The following is a 20,093-nucleotide window of genomic DNA, read 5'->3' as shown; positions in this document are numbered from 1 at the left end:
CAGAATCAGCTCCAGCGGACTCCATACCACACGTCTTCTACTTGTCCCTCGTTCTTATGTTTTCTTCAGACAATCTGATTCTGTATAATGCTGGCTTTTTCTTGTGCTACATCATTAATTTGGTCTGTCTACTGTTTTAGTGTTGGTGTTACCTTTACCAATAACTGAAGTACTTCTCCTATTAACACTTCTCTGTTTCTCCATTTCACAGATCAGGGTGTCAACATTTACAGAAAGCCACCAATCTACAAGCAACATGGTAAATGATCTTTTTTTTGTATTGAAACTGAAATGCACAGAGTACTGAAAAGTATTCAGTGTTTACTTTGAAAGCATCAAAAATTAGTAGTTCAAGCTTTAGAGAGCTTATGTTGCACGTCCAGTTGGATGATTGTGTTTTAAAGCATGTTGTTTTATTTGGATCGTATGGTTTAAGGCTTGGCCATGTTGCTATTAACAGCAAATTGACATTAACTGGGATTTTACTACCTCTTCAGCGTTGTGATGCCTTCCTGTATTTCACTTCTTTCAGTTTATGTTTTCAAAATGCAGATTTTGATCATGGAAAAAATGGATTAACAACAGTCTGTTCTTTGACAGGAACTTCATGAATTATGTTTATTTTAAGCAGACAAAGTACACTCACTGATGTCAACAACAGGAATGGTGGGGGCGTTACTGTCAGACTGGAATTCCAAATGTACCGTGGCTTCAAACAGATACCTTTAAATATTGAAAATGATGTAGGTGACTGACAGGGCTGGTTTAATTCTCAAGCCCTGTGAAATAGATCAGGTAGCAGGGTATATCTGCTGTTCCAGTGTTTGGATTCTGAGTTGCGCAACAGTATCCAACTCAGCTCTAATCTTTTCAAAGCAGATGTTGTTTTAGTAAGTCTGGAATAACAATGATGGCAGAAGCCAACTGCTTTGCTGGTCTGTAACACTGCAGAGCAAGGAACCTTTAAGTGTTTGCTATTTCCTTCAGCTGTCAATGGAAAACTTTAAGTAGGAAATTGCACGTAATGTGGTGAAAGAAAGGTGACTACCACGTAAAGACCTTTCATCCCTTTGCAGAATCTTTATCCAATGAAACTTATTTGGGGTAAATAGAAAATTAGCTGTACTGCAGAACTTAGGTGAACAGTTCACTGAGATGGTTAAGAAAGCCCAGGGAATCCATTCTGTAGACAGGAGTGAATATTGCTAAGAACACCACTGGAGTTTTACATCATGTTTCTTTCCTCGTTCTTTTTTTAAGTTTTCAAATCTTATGCTTATTTTAGAAGTCTTAACATTAATTTTGTTTATTTTTATGGTTTTAATGTACCTTCTCATCTCCCATTAACACGTGAATGTTTAACCACTGACATCACCAATTCTAATAAGTAAGTACTCTTTGAAGTCATGCTTTTGTAAACTCTGACCAGCTTCCTCCATACCTGTAATTATGTTTAGAGTTTCCCAATCATGAAGTTCTCAAAATTCCCCATGATTTCTAATATTGATTCTCCTGAAGTACCCTGAATGTGTTCCATGAGTAACAAAGTACTTCATTGCTTTAACAGATGTCTTTCTGCTTAGAAAAATTACATTCAGAATCCCGTTGTCTTATATGGTGACTTCGTGTAAGAAAAGGGTGATCTGGACTAACGGTTTGCAGAGAATACTTAAGGCTGCTTTTAGTTCAAACTAAATCCTGTTGGATTTTATTCTTTTTTAATGTAAAGGTGTGAGAGCCATAATGCATATTCTCACATGCTTTTAAGGGACTTTGGCTTTGACTGCTACCTTAAATGAATGTCCCACTGCTGATACCTGTGGCTGATGAGGTACATTTCATTGGTAGTGCTGTCCCTGCCAAGTTGATTTAAATGAAGTTTAGTAGTTAATAAATAAATTGGCATCTCCTTTTGCTGCTACTGCATGCTCACAATTAAGTACATGCAGCAGGAAAGATACAGTTCCTTTGTTTGTTTGTTTTGCAGCTTTTCACAGAAGTATAGGAAATAATCAGCATCAGTAGAGTTAAAAATAATGCTGTTCCTCTGATCTGTTTGCTTTCTGACCCTAGTGGGAAGACAAACCAGTGCATAAATCTGATTTCATTGGCAGTCTTTAAGAGATACTGCCAAATACTGCTAGGCTGAATTTTCTCACTCTTGACTGATCATTTTAATGCTCTGAAACTCTAGTAAAACCCAAAGCTGATGTAGGTTTATTTTGGAGGTGGGTTTGTGGGACGAGAATGTTTGATTCCAATCTACTGGCAAGAGGAAAGCATTACTTTGTTTCCAATTGCAATTGGAAAGGCAAAACATGAAAATGTTTGGATTTGAAAATGTCCTTCTTGTAAAGCATTAAATCTTGCCAAAATATGGAAACCCTTTATATTGATAATAGCTTATTACATGGCTAAGTTCCCTGATTGCCATCTAGATGCAGCTGCTTTGGCAGCACAGAGCAAGTCCTCCGAGGATATCATCAAGTCCTCCAAGTTCCCAGCAGCTCATGCACCAGCACCCAACGAGATACCAAAGATTGAGACCGACCACTGGCCAGGTCCTCCCTCCCTTGCAGCCATAGGTATGCAAAAAGAATTCTACAAGTGATGTGGATTAAAAGGTACTGATCAGTAAAGTAGCTGTCAGAAGAGGTTATGAGTATTGTGTCTGCTCCAGGCAATTGCCACAGAGTGCAGTTATTCCGGTATAACATCTCTGTCTTTAAAACTGTTAGTGAGTAGAGGAGCTTTTGAAAAAGGATATTGGAAGTAATCACACAAATACTGATCCACAGAAAATTTATGTAAACTCCTGTATTGTGGCTTAAAAACAGTATGTTGTATCACACGTGCATGACTTGTCTCTGTTATTGTCTGTGTGTTCTGTTAGTCCTAAGCTAATAGTGAATATTCACAGAAAGAGCCATTGCTTCCAATCACATGGCTGTTTTCATGACAAGAAGCAAGGACTGCAGCAGGGCAATTAATGGACTAAAGAAGTCCCATTTTGTCAGTTACAGTCTGTCTTTTTCTTTTGCTCTGCAGATATTTTATTTAAGTCATGCTCATGTCCATTTTAAAACTTTTTTTTATTTTATTTTATTATTTCTGTTGATTTTGTTGACCCTTTCCTCCCCACCCCCCCCCCCCCCCCCCCCCCCTTCCTTCTGAAACATAGCACAGAATACGTTATATAGCTTGGTTGGTTTATGAAGTCATGTCAGATATGCTGAAGGCCTTGCCTGCTTCAGGTTTTTGTGAAGGGATGTGAAGGAAACAGGATTTTTGTGAAGTTCTGGGAGAGGTGGCACAGGATGGGATTGCTCAATGATCAGTCAAAGGAGCTGTGTATGCAGTGGCAAGTGAAGGCATAGTGATAGCATCTGTATACCTGAAACTCTCCTGACAGTGCTTGTTGTAACCACAGTGTTGTTACGCTGTGTGTCAGAGGTGGAGGCTTTCCTGGAAATGTTGGCTCTTGACTCACATTCTTGGCAGTGGATGACAATTTTGGTTTGCTTATTTTTTTTTTTTCCCAAGTAAAACTGCTTTGCACCATTGGCTCTCAGGTGGCTTAGTTACACCTGAGAAACTAAACAGAACTTCTTGGAAGCTATAAAAAAAAAAAAAAAGTGCTCATGGTCATATTTTATTCAGAAATAAAGACATTGTACAGGACAAAGCACTGAAAAACCTTCAACCTCACATTTTTCAACTTGTTTTTTTTCTGAGTGTGATGCTTTGCTGCAGAGATTGGCTGAGCACAACTGTCAAAACAGGAGTTCTTGTTGCTATTTTACTGTAGTCTTGCAAAAGCCTGACACCAAAAACAGTTGCTTACTTGGAAACAAAAGTGCAGTTCAACTTGTTGGTTTTATAAGGAGAATGATAGTCATAGAACAGGCTATATGAGCGAGTTTTATGAAGGGCAAGTTTTGAATAAGTCTTTTGAATCTGCAAGAAAATAGGTGGTTTTTTTGTTTATTCATTAAATCAAACTGAGAAAGAACTGATACACAAAGCCTTCTGGTTTCTGTGGTTTTATGGAAGCAGGAGCGGACATGAGGCGCAGGTCAAGTGGAAGAGAGGAAGATGATGAGGAGCTACTGAGACGCCGGCAACTGCAGGAGGAGCAGCTCATGAAGGTTATTATAACCTTATCTTCATACTGCTTCTGAGCACCATCCAAAAATACCCCTTGTTTTACATAAGCAATTTATGATTCCTCTGTCAGTTTTATTTTATTCATATATTGTTAATTGCTATCTATAGCTTAATTCTGGTCTTGGACAATTGATACTGAAAGAAGAGATGGAAAAGGAGAGGTTGGCCCTTTCTGCCAGTCGTTATGATTCTCCAGGTAATTCATCCAGACTAATTATAAGCTAATAATGGACTGTGACTATGGAATGCCATGTGAACACATTCTGTGCTTTTCCAGTAGAGAGACCACTGGGAGATTGCTTGATATGTATAAGTGGTTATTCTGTTATTCTTCTATGAAAAGTATGGGCTAATACCTTGTTTTGCCCCCATTTCATGAAGTTTTGTTGGATCCTGTCATGTTCTCTGAAGTGTTGTATTATGTATGACTATAACATCAGATCAGGCTGCCACGTTCTCAGGTTTGTTTGAATTCAGCCATCACTATCTGTTCTGATCCTTGTCCTGGTTAAGTCAGGGCCAAAGCCTCTGTCAGTAGCAGTGTTACAGGACTTAAAGCATTTTCTCTCTTGTAGTAAAAAAATGATGAACACAGAACAGTGTGTGCTATTCACGTGTCTTGGCTTGTGCACCAGTGGAAGCCGAGCATATGAATGTAATAGTAGTTAAAGTAGGAAGAGTGAAAAGAAAACTTATTAAAGGTTTAGAAGGCATGGCGACATGTAACTCAGGAGTGCCACTTTAGGAGAGTGAAATACAATGGATGTGCATGGGACACTTAACAAGAAACCAACCTATCCAATCAAATAATGCTAACCTTCTTGGATTCTAACCAACCTATCCAGTCAAACAATGCTAACCTTCTTGGATTCTCCTTGATCTTTTTCTAGGTCTTATCATAAGATATATGGCAATACTTTATCTATCTGAGGGCTGAAAAGTTATTTCGCTCTCATTACTTTCAGCTTAGTGGAGGCTACTTTGATTCTGAGCCTGGTACCATGGCATGATAATGTTGCATGTAACTTACAAAGCATATGGAAGGTTGTGATGACTTTGGGACTGAGATGCTTCTTGATGTCCGCTTATCTCAGTTGGTTAAGTTTCCCTTTAGTTCTTCAATTGTATTTTTCTCTGCAAGTTGATTTCTCAAATGTTCTTAGTTTTGAGTTTCCATGAGATTGTTCCTGTGAAAGACTTCTTCCTTTCTTTTTCAACAGCCCACGCTTCAGCCTCCAAAACCTCTTCTCTTCCTGGCTATGGAAAAAATGGACTTCATAGGGTAAGGAGACAGACATCTTTAGAATCAAAACATAACTTCAGTCATCCATGGTATTTATGTACTTATTTCCCTATTAACTGTTTTGAATTTAAAGTTTTATTGAGCATTCTGAAGTCAGGCAAAACCTTGTTTTCCTCCCACACACTCAGTGTTAAAAATGCAAGAAAGCAATGCAAGAGGGCTTATGAAAACTGAGGAAAGAAAAGCTTTAAACAATTTGTTACTTCTCTTATATCAGCCCACTGGTAAAGCCATGAACTGTGGATTTATATGCATGTTCTTCTTCTCCTGTTACAGCCAGTATCTACGGATTTTGGTCAGTACAACAGTTATGGGGACGTGAGTGGTGGTGTTAGAGGTAAGGATTTTTACATGACACTTCATTATGGAGAACATACTGAGATGATTGATCATGTCTGCTGCTTCATATTAAGATTGTGGATTTGCTTTGTATGTGCTAAGTGGTTTTAACTTCCTTGGGTAAACACGATAGTTAACTCAAACTCAGTAAGTACATGTTTAAATGTCTGTGTTTGTTTTGCTATATTTTCTGTCATCCCTGTTTTTGGCAAGAGCATTCTTTAGCATTGGTACACATGGGGAGCAGATAGTCTGTAGTTAACTGAAATATTTATTGATGTAATATTTTGAACAAGTTTGAGCTTAGTGGTGGAGGAGAGAGAGAGAGAAACAAATTTACCTTCTGAGTGAAACTGATCCGTTCTGTCTTAGATACCTTATGATAAGGATCATAAGCTGATGCTTGTATCTCTTTGTAGAATGTGGAGGAATCCTACAGAGCTACTTGTTGTCATGTGAATCATGCTCTAAAAAGTTGAATATTAATTGGCTATTTATTTGGTTCACTGCCTCTAATGTTTCTAAAGCGACTTGGTTTTCCAGAGTGAGAAGCACACCTGAATTGGTCTGCAGTGTAGAGAGTGCTTTACTGTTCACAAACTAAGACCTAAGGTAGGGAGGTTTGCAGACTCTATAGAATCAGGTGGCATTTTGAAATCAAGTAGATCACGAAGCACAGTGATTATCTGGCAGATTATGTCTGGCTCCTCTTCAGCACTCTGCAGCTGATGAGATTTCTCTTCTGTTTTTCAGATTTCCAGGTAGAGTACGGGTTTTCATCAATCAACTGACAACGGATTTAAAAGCATCCACTTTCTGTTTGAAGTCTGAATTTCTGCCACAGGGAGGGGTTTCTTAAGACATTAACTTTGATTTACCTGCATGTTTAAGCATCACCACCAGTGTAGACTCTTAATCGATAACAAACAGGCACAGTCTCGGATTCCTCCTTATACTCCCCAGAACTGGGTTGAGAAGGCTCCGACCAGTTCTGTGACTTTCTTTCTAAAATCCACTGTCTGTTGAAATACAAGTTGCCTGCAATAGTTCTTTCTGAACAGCTGAGGGTGGATTTATCTCCAGCCTGTCTAGCACCAGCCCCAGAGACACTTGGAAATTACTTTCTGGAGGCAATTTTCTCCCATACCAGGAATATTTTTGACCTGGAATTTACTCTTCAGACAAGATGACTAATCAATAGCTTTCTACAATGCTAACACCACAGATGAGCTATTAAGACACATGCTTGCAAAAATCAACCCATTAACCCCAAATCCTGTCTGAGGGATTTCTCCAGAATAGTTTGAGACTGGCTGGCCCCTCAGCACAATCATGTGACAATTTTTAATGACTTGGATGTATTTGTTAATGATATATCAAAACTGTGGTGAATAGAAAGAAAATAAGATAATGGGAGAAGAAAGGAGTTGTTCATGTATTATATTCAAGATGTAATTGAACCTTTGTCAAAACAGCACCTTTTGACAACAGCCCTGTCCTTGTTCTTGTCCATAGTCAGTATTTTCCATTGTAGAGACAAAAAAAAAAAAAAAAAACCCAAACAAAAAAAAAACCCAACACAGACAACCAAACAAACAAACAAACAAACAAACAGCACCTTGGCTGATACACTAAATTACATGGAGGGCAGACCAGGGTGCTTGTATTGTTGAGCAGGATCTGAATTTATGCTTCTCTGTATTTGTTCCGGATAAGAGCCTTACTTGGTGATTGGGGCTGGGAAGGGCCTGCCATTCTCTCAGGGTCCCCAGGTCCATCTGGACAGTGGTGGGGAGCTATTGCCAGCCTCAGTAGTGTCAGAAAATGTAGTGGAAGAGAGGGTGGAAGGATGCATCAGGAAAACATGCTTCTGAGAAGCGATGAACAGTAACCGTGGCAATGTCCTGTGTGGTAAGAGTAAGCAGTAGGGCTTGAAGGGAGTCTCAGTGCAAATTCACCTTTGTTTTCACCACTACTTGAGTGCCTTTACCCTCTGTGTGTGTAACCTATGTCTGATGTATACCTGTATCTGATGCAGTCCCTTCCGGATGGTCATGTCCCTGGAATGAGAATGGACAGAGGAGTATCTATGCCTAACATGTTGGAGCCAAAGGCAAGTGCAGATGTTATTCACTTTCCTTCAAGATAATGAAGATTTGACTGTGAAATGCAGATAAAATACAGGAGATGTCTTGGTTCCCTTGTTCTTCTTTACCTCAACTCTATCCCTTCTCCCTTTGTGCCAAACCTTTCCCTTTGTGTTCTGGAATTTGCCTGTTCTAGGTATTAGTACTCAGGCTGAGGGCAGTCAGCGTGCACTTTTTGGGTAGAGCAGGCTTTCTCAGAGAGAAATTGAAGATACTGAAGGGCTCAATAAATAGCTAGTTCTCTGTCAGGCTTTCAGTAGCCAAAATAGCAGGGCCACACTTGATTGCAAAGTCTTGGATCTATTAAGTTTGAAAAGTGATGCAGAATATTGTGGTTCACAACACATGGCTGAGACTCAACACAGATCTCTGGTTTGAAGTGAATGGTGCCTCAAATCTTATATAATGTTGAATTCACAGAATCACAGAATCACATATTTAGGTGTATGTTTGGTGGCCCTGCCAGGCAGGGGGGTTGGAACTACATGATCCTTGAGGTCCCTTCCAACCCGGGTCATTCTGTGATTCTGTGATCTGTGAATTCAACATTATATAAGATTTGCTGGGAAAAAGAGGTAATATCAGCTGAATATGAGTTAAGGTATAAATTAAAATGCTTTTGCTGCTGTGTCTAGAGGTGACTGAGTCAAAAATGAACATGATCTACAGAAAGGCTTCAGCCAGTGCTGTGTTTTAAATCTTGCAACTTTCTCTGTTGCTGGTGAGCCTGCTGAGAAATCATGGTTTTCCCAGAGTTACAAGGACCAGCATTCCTGCAGTTAAGTGAGGAGCTCTATTTGCAAACCAGACTATTGCCTGTGCTTCCAAGTGACCTCCAGACAAATTGTAGAAGGCAATAACCTTAGCTTTACAAGCTGAGACCCTAGTGCAATGTATGTGAACAAATGTTTTTATATACTATGTAAGTATAGACCTTGAGAACATCCCTGACTTCTGAGATATTGCTTTTTTATTCCAAATAATTTCTTTTTTCAGTGCGATAGCATTTCTTACAGCCTTCACTGCCATTATTGCATCCTGTTATCTGGAATGTTGTTGCGGGTTACAAATTCTGTCATGTTACTAATGATAAAATTTGTGGGAATGTTCCTGAGATTACAGGTCACCTTCTGTTGATGTTTAAAAAGATACCAAACCCTGAGGTTGTGCTAAGTGACAGTTTTGTTCATGTTAATGATGCAACACAAATTTAAACCTGATCAAGTGGCTACTTGGTGACCTTTAAGGTCCCTTCCAAACCAAGCCACGATTCTGTAAAGTGAAAAAAACCAATTCAGTCTAAGTCTGAAACACCTGGGAAGTAAAAAGTAGTAAACTGTAGAAAGTCCAAATCTTATCAGGTGATTCACCAGAAAGGACAGAATTTGTGCATCCTACCACCCCACATTGAAACGTACCTTACTGTTCACACCTGAATAAAGTGTATTCATTACCATAGACCTTGACTTAAACTCTGCCTGTTTAAATATTTTGAAGAGTTACATTTTTTCCTTTAATGCTGTATATGGTAGCCATTTCCAGTATTGAACATAAACAATGTAATTCAAAGTATAGACTTAATTGTACGATCGTGACAATGTCAGAATCTCCTAAGAATCATAAAGCTGGTATGTAAGCACACATTACTTAAATTATTATAATTACTTACAATAAACTCCGTGGTGTGTTCATTGGTGCCTGAATCTTATTTTTTGTATTTCACTGGGGTAATTGTTTCAAATGGAATTAATGTCATTGCTTAGTACTGCCCAAAAGCTGATCTAGTGGAATTTCTTCTGTTGTTAAAATAATTGATAGAGTTTGATTATAGATAAGCTACTTGTCCAGGAGAGTTTTGGTGATGTCATTCAGTGGGCAAGTGTCTGGCTAAAATGGTTTTGTTTGCCAGGAATGGTTTTAATCCATATGGCTTTCTGAAATCCTCTTTAACCATCACTGTTTCTGTTGCATTAAGCTGATGAGACCCACTGACGTTAAACATTTTACTTCATATTCAGAATCTATATGAGTAGAAGAAAAATTAAATAATTTATGCATCCAGGAATTAATTGTTGGCCAGTAGCTGATTTGTATAAGTTCTGGATGTTCTTTGAAATATAGAAGGAAATCAAGGGAAGTGTAATGGGAGATGTACGGGACAGATACTCTTCTGAAGCAGATGAAGATGCGTAAGATGAGTATGTCTACAAAAATATCTCTTTAGTCCATGTATGTATGTTCTTTAACTATCCAGAGAGGCAAAGGAAATCCTTTGATGAATTTTGCTAAATGCAGTAGCATTTAATGAATATCTTGCTTTTTCAGGGTTACTGTTCCTTCAGATGGACTGTCAGATGTATATTCATGTACTTTTAAGAGTCCTTTGAATTTGTTTTCTTAGAGCTGTCCACATTCTGTAACCATCAGCCAGACCAATGAATGCCAAATCTGTGTGTCTTAATAAACCCTGAAATGTGTACATTGCTAAAAGAGAAAGTGTATTGAATAGAGAGGACTCTGTCTTAACAAAGCCAGCTAATATATTATGTGCATTATAAAAATCAGTGTACTCAGAACCTCAAAAGCATGAGGCAGTTTGATGTTGATACTAAACAAGTTCTTGCTCTGTCCAGACTGGCCTTTCATGCATCTTTCAAAAAAGAAATACTTTAATTTCCTTTGAAAAGGAAAAAGAATGTTTGCGTGGTTGTGAAAATAAGACATGTTGTGTTCTTTTTGTTTTAAAATGTAAATACCTCTCTTTTTTCCCCCTTTTATACATCGTTAACAGATTTTTCCATATGAAATACTCATGGTGACCAACAGAGGGCGAAATAAAATACTAAAAGATGTAGACAGAACCAGGCTGGAGGTAAGAGAAGCAAGCTCCTAAATGCTTTTTCCTGCTGAAGTTGTTTGTTGTTGCAGACTTGAAAGCTCAAACATTAACGTGTGGGTCCTTGTTATACTAACAAGATTTCTCAGCAGTAAATGGTGAAGAAGGAATCAGATGGGGAGGAAACAGCAGCTTCTCAGCAAGTGGTACCAGGCCAGGACTCTTGCATCTCTGAGCAGGAATGGTTCTGAGTCCCTGCTCCTGGGCAGAGCTGTTCACAACCCCCTTATTTTTCAAGCCATTATTTTCAAACTTGCAAAATGGTAAAAAGACCAAAATTGGTCAAGAATTTTGCAGTCATAGGACCCATGTTAGAATGGAGCAAAGCTTTGTCTGGGCTTGGATTGTTTCTTAGTGAAGCATCAGTGCCAACCACCTTTGAGAATCTAAAATCTTTTCTCTGATTCACTGGTAAGTTCTATGCATTAGAATGACTCATTATGCAAAAACATGAGGATTTAAATTTCTACTAACAAATAAAAGTTGTCTACCAATCTGATTGGTAGTCTACACAGATTGGTAGACAAGGTAAGCAGCCTTTCTTGGTTGGGGATGTTTAGGTTACTTTTAGTTAATTAATCTTGTGAAGATGCATGAAAGAAGGCACCTGGGTAAGTACCCACTGATTTACATTTTTAGATAGTGATCGTATATCTACCTGTTAAAAATTCAAGATGGTGTTATGTTAACACCAGAAGGAGGGACTTTCTCTGCCCAGTGCATTCTAGAGCAGAGGCCTAAGAGAGGTAATGCGCACAAAGACATGTTTCAGTTGTTGTAGGGAAATGTGCTGGGCAGCTGGGCTGGCCAGCAGTCTTTCTTCTCAGAGTTTGCAGTGTAGCACGTTCAGCCTGCAGCCCCTTCAACAAAGCTCTCCTAAAACCCAGAGCCTGCACTTCTGTGTGTGAATAGAGATGACTAGATAAAGCCTAGAGGGAGGCATGCAAGAGCTATTTCTTTTCTGTTATCTCTCACTGCATGTTGGGTAACTTCAGACAACTTGTTTTTTCTGTCATGCTCATTCATCAACTGAAATAGTTCTTTCAGTCCCCTTTGTAACCTTTCAGATGACGTTACAAATGGCCAAATGTTATTGGTGCACTGAGAGTCTAGGTTCATTACAACTTGGATACATGTTTTGGTATTTCATCAAGCTTCTATCACTAGATCTTGAAGTGGCACCTAGAGTGATGTGAAATCCCTTAAGGCACTCCTGTCTTCTATTGCATCTCTTTCAGCTTTGACTGACCATTGCCTTTTCTCCCCCCCCTCTTTTTTTTTTTTTTTTTTGTCTTTTTTTAAAGCGTCACTTAGCACCTGAAGTTTTCCAAGAGATATTTGGCATGACGATACAGGAGTTTGACAAGTTACCTCTCTGGAGACGCAACGACATGAAGAAAAAAGCAAAACTCTTTTAATCTCCCTTTAAACAAACAACTAAAAATGACGCGTAGGATGTTGTATCATGCAATTCAAGCTATGTGGAAGCAGCCACTTACTCACCAAACAGGGAAAATCGCATAGTGGCACCTCTACACACAGCAATTGAACAAGATGAACCTTTGCCCTCCTGGAACAAAGGGAGAAAATCTCTGGTCTCAGAAACAACAATGATAATTTTCAGAGGTGTCGGCCTTTTACATGATAATATACAAGATAGGAAACTTTTCTTCTCCCTCAATGATATTCCCTTTACTTCTTTCCATGACATGATGGAACTTTATTGCTAGAGCCAGGAAGTGCCCTTAGGATGCCTTGTAGACTAAAGTAGTTGTAACCACTCCAAGAACTGGAAAAAAAAAATATATATATATATATAATATATATATATGTATGTGTGTCTGTGTGTGCGCACATGTATTTATATCTACTCATCTGTGTATGTATGTGTATATATGTGTATATATGGGGAGAAAGATAGATATTCCATAGTGAAGGAGAAGCCCTTTGTAACACATCCATGTGGTCACGTCTTTCACACAACTGTTTCTTCACTAGCAGTCTTTTGAAACTGCATCTTTGTGTGATTCTATCTGCGAAGGTGGGCACTTTGCTCACCCATGTGCATACCAATTGAATTCTCAGAAGGCGGACTCCCTGTACATATTTGCTAGGATATAGGAAGTGAATTGCTGTGTCTGTTGTCGGTCTTCCCTCTTCCACACTTTCTGCTTGAATTAATAAGGCTGGAGCTTAACCAGTCAAATAATGTTAGGTCACCTAAGTAAGTAATGGGAATGATGGAGAAGAGTCAGTTTTCTTGTAATTTGGTCCAGGAGATGGGTGGGTGAAGGTGGGGATGACAGAGTGAGAAAATGCTTTTTTAAGTGTGCCCTGGTTCACACCCAGAGATTTTGGACAGACTCCTTACTAATAATTAATTACTAGTACAGCTTCTTAGACTGCAATGGATTTTACATCAGCAGGGAAGATGGTTCTCTGCAAGCCAACATACATTTTCATCCCTCTTTCGGAGGAATGTTTATGAATTAAAAGGTACCATCAAGGTGCCATGCTCTGCCAATAGAGGCATTTTGATTGAACTGCAGCTGCTGTTGTCCGTATGGCACAGTGCATGGGGCCAAGCACTCTCTTTTTAGTTAAAGTAGTTTTTCACTTCTGCTTGGAAAAGAAGATGAAGTATCTTTTTTTTTCCTCTCTTGAAGCTTCGAAGCTCCAGCCTTGGTTAATTTTATTTCCCTTTGTGCCTGACATGGTTTATGAAGACAGAGAAATCATGCAAGGTGGTTTCTAAGCTGCACTGAACTCCTTATTGCTTTCAGTCTTCTTCCACTATGTTGCAGCTTGAAAAATTACTGCCTATATATATCTTAACTGCTTCTGGGCAGGTCCTATACAGAGAAGGACACAAGCACCAAAGTAACTGAATGAATGCATTGTGGCTGCAGCATCAGCTTTTTCTCTTCCTTGATGCTTAACTGCCAATGCAAACTGCACTAATGACCATCTCCTAGTATTGGAGAAAGTCATTTAGGTTCTGTGTCTGTCAAAGAATATCAGGGTTTCATCCTTAATGCAGAAACTTTTGGCACTGGAGACATCAGAACCTTTGCATTTTCTGTTAGATTAGACATTAGACTTAAAATCTGGAAGTCAGGAAGAGGAAACAGTCCCATGTAGTTGTGAGGTTCACTATCACCGTGTTGAGTTCTATATGTCACCAAATGGCATTTCACCATGAAATGTGCAGGACAGCCCATATCCTGCCCACCTTTGCTGGTTTAGGAAGACCTGTTAGAGCAGATCACTGTGGTTCATGTGCTCCATGCTCTGGAGCTAAGTGAATGGTGAGTCCAAGGGGCGTGCTTGAGAATGTTCTCACATGCAGACCTGGCAGCATTGTCCACACAGGCCCTCACTGAACACTCTACCACATGGTTGGGTGTGATTTAGCTCTCCGGTCTTCACTTAGATTACATCAAGGATCAGTTCAACATGTTTTGCTTCGTTTTTCAGAACAAGCATCTGAAATGGCTTTAGAGAAACACTGAGAAGCAGATGGGAGCTGGGGGCACTGGCAGCTGGAGATGCATTTTTGAGTGAATGCTGAAACCACATCCATGCAATGGAAGGACAGCAGCATTTTGCAGTCATAAGCTTTGTGAGCACTAATCTCTGAAATTCAGTGTACGTTACCTGCAATTTGTGGTTTTATGTTGGGAAGAACACTTGGATTTGATCATTTTAAAGTATTAAAATCCTCCAGATTTTACTAATCCATATCCTATAGGTGATGCTGCGCTGCTGCCACCCAAACACAGTGAGCTTTGTAGGTATCACAAGTCACCTTGACAAACAGACATTTCTGATACAAAGTCTGCTGTCACAGATGTGAGCTGCCGGCCTCCAGCTTCAGGTTGTTGAACTGTGTATGTGAATATCCTACCCAGTCATTTCAGAGATGACTAAGCCAGGTTGTCTTTTCTCTCTCTCCTCAAAAAAATAAAAATAAAAAAATTTTAAAAAATAAAACAACAAAAGAGAAAAAAAGGCCTCCAGCCTTTGAAAAATGACAAGATAATTTGTGTCTGCCTCATCAGCTGAGAATTTAAAGTTGTAATTGCAGCGTGGGTAGGAATGAAGAGAAGCCAGCTTAGATGCTGCAGATACAATTAATCTCCTAACTGGATTTTTGGGCTGGTTCTGCTTCACGTCTTGCTGGTGTGGAGTGTAGTCAGTTCACAGAGGGTGATACTGCTTTATTTCTGATTGAGACCACGAGGGTTTTTTTAGTATCATGCCTTCGCTTAATTCTTCTTAACCATCCCAGCCACCTATAGGCAGACGAACCCTGAGAGATCTCACACCCTGAATATGCTGCAGCCAGCCAGTGTGTGTTTCTGTAGTGGGCTCTTAGCGGTTGTCACTGCAGCACTTTCTCAACTTTAATCTGCTCTTCCCACCTAATAAAAAGGGAAATATAACCCCGGGGAGAATCGTCTTTGTAATCAGTGAATCATTTTCCTAGTATCAATCCAGTGGAGTATTGTTTGTTGGGCAGCTCTGCACTGTTGGATGATTCTTTGTAATTCCCCTCTCAATATTCCCCCGTGGCTGATAAATTTGAATACTGTAATCTAACTTAGAGCTTTGTAACTAGACTTTAAATTATTCAGTACATATTTAAGTGTGTAAGAATATGCCTTAAGTACACACTTAAGTACTTCTGTCTCCTGCAAAGCATCTGAGCTTCTGATGAAGTCCTACCAAACAGTGCTGTCAACAGTGTCTCTGCTGAGAGGACTGAAAACTGATTGTTACTTGGTTGTTTTTTTTTCCCCTTCTGCTTTAAGGATGATAAGCAAAGACCTGTAAAAATAGGTGTGCAGGATGGAATTAGAAAATAACCCTGCATGTGTGCAAAACTGAATTATATACAGATGCAGCTGAGATGCTTTGTGAGAAGTTAACCTGCAATTTCCAACTAGTTGTGTTGAATAGACAGCCATAATCCTGTGATGAAGGTTGTTGCTTATCGATGCCTGGTTCTGTGATCAACGGGGTGTGCAGGAGGCAAGGTCACTTTCCCACTTGAGAAAGCAGATTTGGAAATTACTAAACTGCCCACTATTTCTCAGTGAAATTACATGATATGTTGTGGCCTCTGTTTAGGAAGCTGAATGTTAGCATCTCATCTCTGTGTCCCATCCCAAGCTTGCTAAACTTTCTATACAACTGGAAGAAGCTCACTCACAGAACTTCATGATTTTGTTCTATGTTACCATTTCACGCTGGTGTCATTTAGGAGACATTTTAGTGGCATAACTCTCAGAAACATATTCTTGTTTTCAGTTTGGTTAGTAGCCTTTCATTAAACATAGTTTGTGATGCATCATGCACATAACTGCAGTGTGCTGTGGAAGGTTAGACTAGGAAAGCAGGAAGTATCCTAATAGCTGCATGTGGAGGCAAGAGAGCTCTGTGGCTCCAGTAATGCTTTTAGTCCTGACAAGACAAATGTCATCTCGCCTTACCAATTTGTTTGGTCCCAAGTCTGTCTGGGCCTGGCACTGAAGTGCCCAGAACTCTTCCCTCACTTAGTCTGAAACTAGACATGTTCTGAATTGAAATCCCTATCTGTAAGCCCTTTCTGCCCCTAGAGCATCTCTTCCACGTCAGGTAATATCAGCGGGTGGAGAAGTATTAAGTTATGGAGGAGGATGGGTGGAATAACCATAGAATCATAGAATATCCCAAGCTGGAAGGGATCCACGAGGATCAGCAGCAGGTCAAGGGTGGTGGTCCTGCCCCTGCACTGGTGAGAGCTCACCTGGAATACTGTGTCCAGATGTGGAGTCCTCAGTATGGGAGAGACACAAACCTGTTGGAGCACATCCAGAAGAGGGCCATAAAGTGATCCCATAAAGGGATGAAACACCTCCTCGGCAAGGACAGGCTGAGAGAGCTGGAACTGTCTCTGGGGAGACCTGAGAGCAGCCTTTCAGTGTCTAAAGGGGGTCTGTAAGAAAGAAGGGGCAGACTCTTTAGCAGGGTCTGTTGTGGTAGGACAAGGGGAAATGGTTTCAAACTAAAAGAGGAGAGATTTAGATTGGATATAAGGAACAAGTTTTTTACAGTGGTGAAGCACTGGCACAGGTTTCCCAAGGAGGTGGTAGATCATCATCCCTGGAGACATTTGAGGTGAGGCTGGACCAGATGCTGAGCACCTGGTGGAGCTGTAGGTGTCCCTGTTCATTGCAGAGAAGTTGGACCAGATGACCCTTAAAGGTCCCTTCCAACTCAAATGATCTATGATTCAATAATCATTTAGTCCAAGCTTGATTTCTACAGAGTTTGCTGGTTTGGTGTTTAGCAGACTTAGAAGGCATGCATGTCAGTTTGTATTGTCTGTTTCAGACTGTGGAGAAGTCAAGCTTGGAGCATCTGTGGATTATGAGCATCTTTGCTCGAGTTGATGATAATAATGGTGCATAAAACTTGCAGGAAGCAAGAAAATCTACTGATCTGTGCTGAAATGCCAGTCGTTGCCCAGCAGACTCTTAGGGCTTGGTCCCACAATCCTGTTTCACATTTGTTTAGGCCCAGGTCATGGTCCAGTTCTTTACCAACACATCTGCTGGAGCCCAGCATAGTCTTCAGTGTAGACATGGAAGGAGTGATCTTGCCAACACATGGAATGATTTTACACCACCGCTATGGAATGAAGAGCCTTTCTCTTAGAGTAGAAACACTCTTATCGCTGTGGGTCTCAGGATTGTTCTTGCTGGTGAGTTTTTTTTCCAACTTCTCCCACACAACTATTTTGTGGTTGATAAAGTAGAAAACAAAAAATCTGTTACAATGCAAGGATGCTGAGATTTTAGCCAGACAACTCTGCTGGCAGGAACTATTTGATGCTGGCAGTTGGCATAGAGGGAATAAGTGTTATTAATTTTAATGCGAGCATCAGTGCAGGAAGTGGGAATCTAATTGGCCATTAATGTTGTTTGCCTGTATGCAAAATAAATTATTTGTTGCCCAAAGGGCTTCTAATAGGGAAATAGATTTCTGCTAATGATTTCCTCAAAAGTGCTTGTCCACGTGAAGAGGTGCTCCTTCCACATGCACCATGATCTTTCTTTTGAGGTAAAAAGAAATGACTGAAGGCAAGCAGTAACCTGGTATGCTAGAAATCACCGTAGTTAATATGAGTGCTTCTCCCAGGACTTGTAAGGCTGAGGCCCACAGGACCTCACTCCTAGGCATTAGAAAATGAAGTGTAGAAAGACATGAAGAAGCAGAAGCAAATCCCAGCGGTGCCTTACCGGGCTGTGCCTGGCTCCCTTGGGTGCTCTGACTGGTCCCCCAGTGCAAACCCACTGCAGTCAGTGGATTCTCTCACTGACATCTGCACACCTGGGAGCAGGCAGGCTCTTTTCATCTGTCAAGACCAGAAAAGTCTCAGAGTATCACCATTGGGTCTGTCTTGTCCAGGCAGTGCGACTCGGTCATTGCTGACAACTCTTCCTGTAAGAGGGCCTTACAGCTGGGACTTTTTTCTTTCTTTTTTTTTTTTTTTTTTTTAAGCTTTGGAAACTGAAACTAATGTTTTCCAAAGGTATATTTTATTTTTAGAAGGTAGGTTCTGGTGATAGGATTTTTTGTTTTTTTTTTTTTTTTTCTTTTTCTCCTCCCTCTGCATGTTACAAACCAGCGTTCCAGGGAGGTATCCCTGTGTTTCCCACTCATCTGTGAGACAGCTCTCTCTGGGTCTCTCTGTAAAAATGAGTCGATGTCTTGTAAGTCTGCTTGTATGCATAACGAACAGTTGAGCTGGGTTGCTGTTCTGTACAATTAGTGTTTCAACTGTCTCACTGCAAACAGCACATACTGCACTCCTGTGCCACTGTAATCTGCATCACTGTTGTACTCAAGTCAATGAATAAAGTTTGAAGCTTTATTCTTAATTGCTGAGTTCATGTAGTCTCATTTATTTGTGTTTTGTTTTTTTTTTTCTTTCATCTTGCAGAGCTGTATCACAGTCTCCTTACAAATCAGGTTGTGCTCTCAGGAAGGATGCAGGTGAGACATAAATGTTCAGACTAAAGCAGGTGAACAGAATTGCATGGCTTCAGAGAACAGCTGACCAAACATTCTAGAATGGACAGAAGCTTCTGGTAACTTTATTACTAAAGTTATCTATTCTGCAAACCACATAGGAGTGTTAATGCTGTGTGGTTAGTTGGTGGTTTAGAAGGACCAGAGCTAACAGCCAGCTCAGGTAGGTGATACTGTTATATTGTCTTCACAGCATTAATAGCTTCCTTTCTCTACCCTTGTGAACTCAGCTAGAAATTTAGTCCCTGATATGATGTTTCTGTGTCTTAGCATTTTAAATTAGGTGTTTGCATAACTACTGTTTGCATCTGCCCAGCCTTGTGCTAGGTGTAGAAGGCAGGGCAAGGTGCCGTTACAAGAAATGGGGCCATAAAACATCTCTGGCTGCTCTGAACAGCCGCGCCTCCAGTAGACCCTGGCAGCAGCAGCAGGGTTGGGCACACCCATGGCCTAAGAAGAAAGCAACGTTAAAGGACTTCTCTCATTAGCACACACAGATATGTTCTGGAAAAGCAGCCCTGCTTACACAGCTCTGGTAGGTGACCTGCTGTACATCTCCACTGAATTAGCATGAGCCTCCTGCAGTTATGGGACCTGGAGCATCCAGAGCTGGAGCCTCATTAAGACTGGCCTTTGGACTTGTTTATTGAAGGGGATGGGGTGTGTGGTGATGTTACTATTTGAAGTGAAGCCATTGGGAGTCAATCCTAAAAAAACTCAGAATGGGAAAGAATTGTGCTCCAGGCCACTGATCATCTGAGTGCAGCTGTCAGTTCAGGAGCAGGAGTGGGTCCACACACATTACAGAATCACTGGGTGGTTTAGATTGGAAGGGACCTTAAAGAACATCCATACCATGGAGAGGAACACCTCACACCAGACCAGGCTGCCCTGGGCACCAGCCAGCCTGACCTTGAGTAGTTCTAGGGATGGGGCATCCACAGCTTCTCTGGGCAACCTGTCCTTGTAGGATCTGTCCACTCTCAACCACAGAGAAGAAAAAAAGAACAACAAAAAGACTCCTTTTCAAATTCACTCATGAAAAACCCACTTCCCAGCTCTCGGCTCCTTCCTTGTAGGAGCAGTTACCATCTGGATCCAGCCCTAAGACATCTCTGGCCAGCCAGGCCATGGAGGTCCCCACCCTAGCAGCCCCCAGCTT

The 20,093-nt window shown here is 40.5% G+C and overlaps 1 protein-coding gene across 24 annotated transcripts in view; it reads left to right on the top strand.

The window, feature by feature from the left end:
* ABLIM1 (actin binding LIM protein 1) overlaps window positions 1-19,529 on the top strand; it is a 166,941-nt gene extending 147,412 nt beyond the window's left edge. For 12 of the 24 annotated variants that reach the window (XM_015867364.2, XM_015867360.2, XM_015867361.2 and 9 more), the window contains 10 exons: window positions 212-259; window positions 2,439-2,585; window positions 4,057-4,148; window positions 4,276-4,363; window positions 5,388-5,449; window positions 5,747-5,807; window positions 6,563-6,570; window positions 7,848-7,922; window positions 10,748-10,828; window positions 12,157-12,690. In XM_015867364.2, coding sequence (XP_015722850.1) covers window positions 212-259; window positions 2,439-2,585; window positions 4,057-4,148; window positions 4,276-4,363; window positions 5,388-5,449; window positions 5,747-5,807; window positions 6,563-6,570; window positions 7,848-7,922; window positions 10,748-10,828; window positions 12,157-12,270 — 776 coding nt within the window. In that variant the 3' untranslated portion in view covers window positions 12,271-12,690. Of the gene's footprint in view, window positions 1-211; window positions 260-2,438; window positions 2,586-4,056; window positions 4,149-4,275; window positions 4,364-5,387; window positions 5,450-5,746; window positions 5,808-6,562; window positions 6,571-7,847; window positions 7,923-10,747; window positions 10,829-12,156; window positions 12,691-18,842 lie in introns of those variants that run through there. The other 12 variants (XM_032445514.1, XM_032445512.1, XM_032445507.1 and 9 more) reach the window with 3 other exon arrangements.
* The last annotated feature ends 564 nt before the right edge of the window (window positions 19,530-20,093 follow it).

This window comes from Coturnix japonica, chromosome 6 (genome assembly GCF_001577835.2).
Source record: "Coturnix japonica isolate 7356 chromosome 6, Coturnix japonica 2.1, whole genome shotgun sequence".
NCBI lineage: Eukaryota > Metazoa > Chordata > Aves > Galliformes > Phasianidae > Coturnix > Coturnix japonica.
Note: the sequence above shows the minus strand (reverse complement) of the source record. Positions and strands in the feature narration are given on the sequence as shown.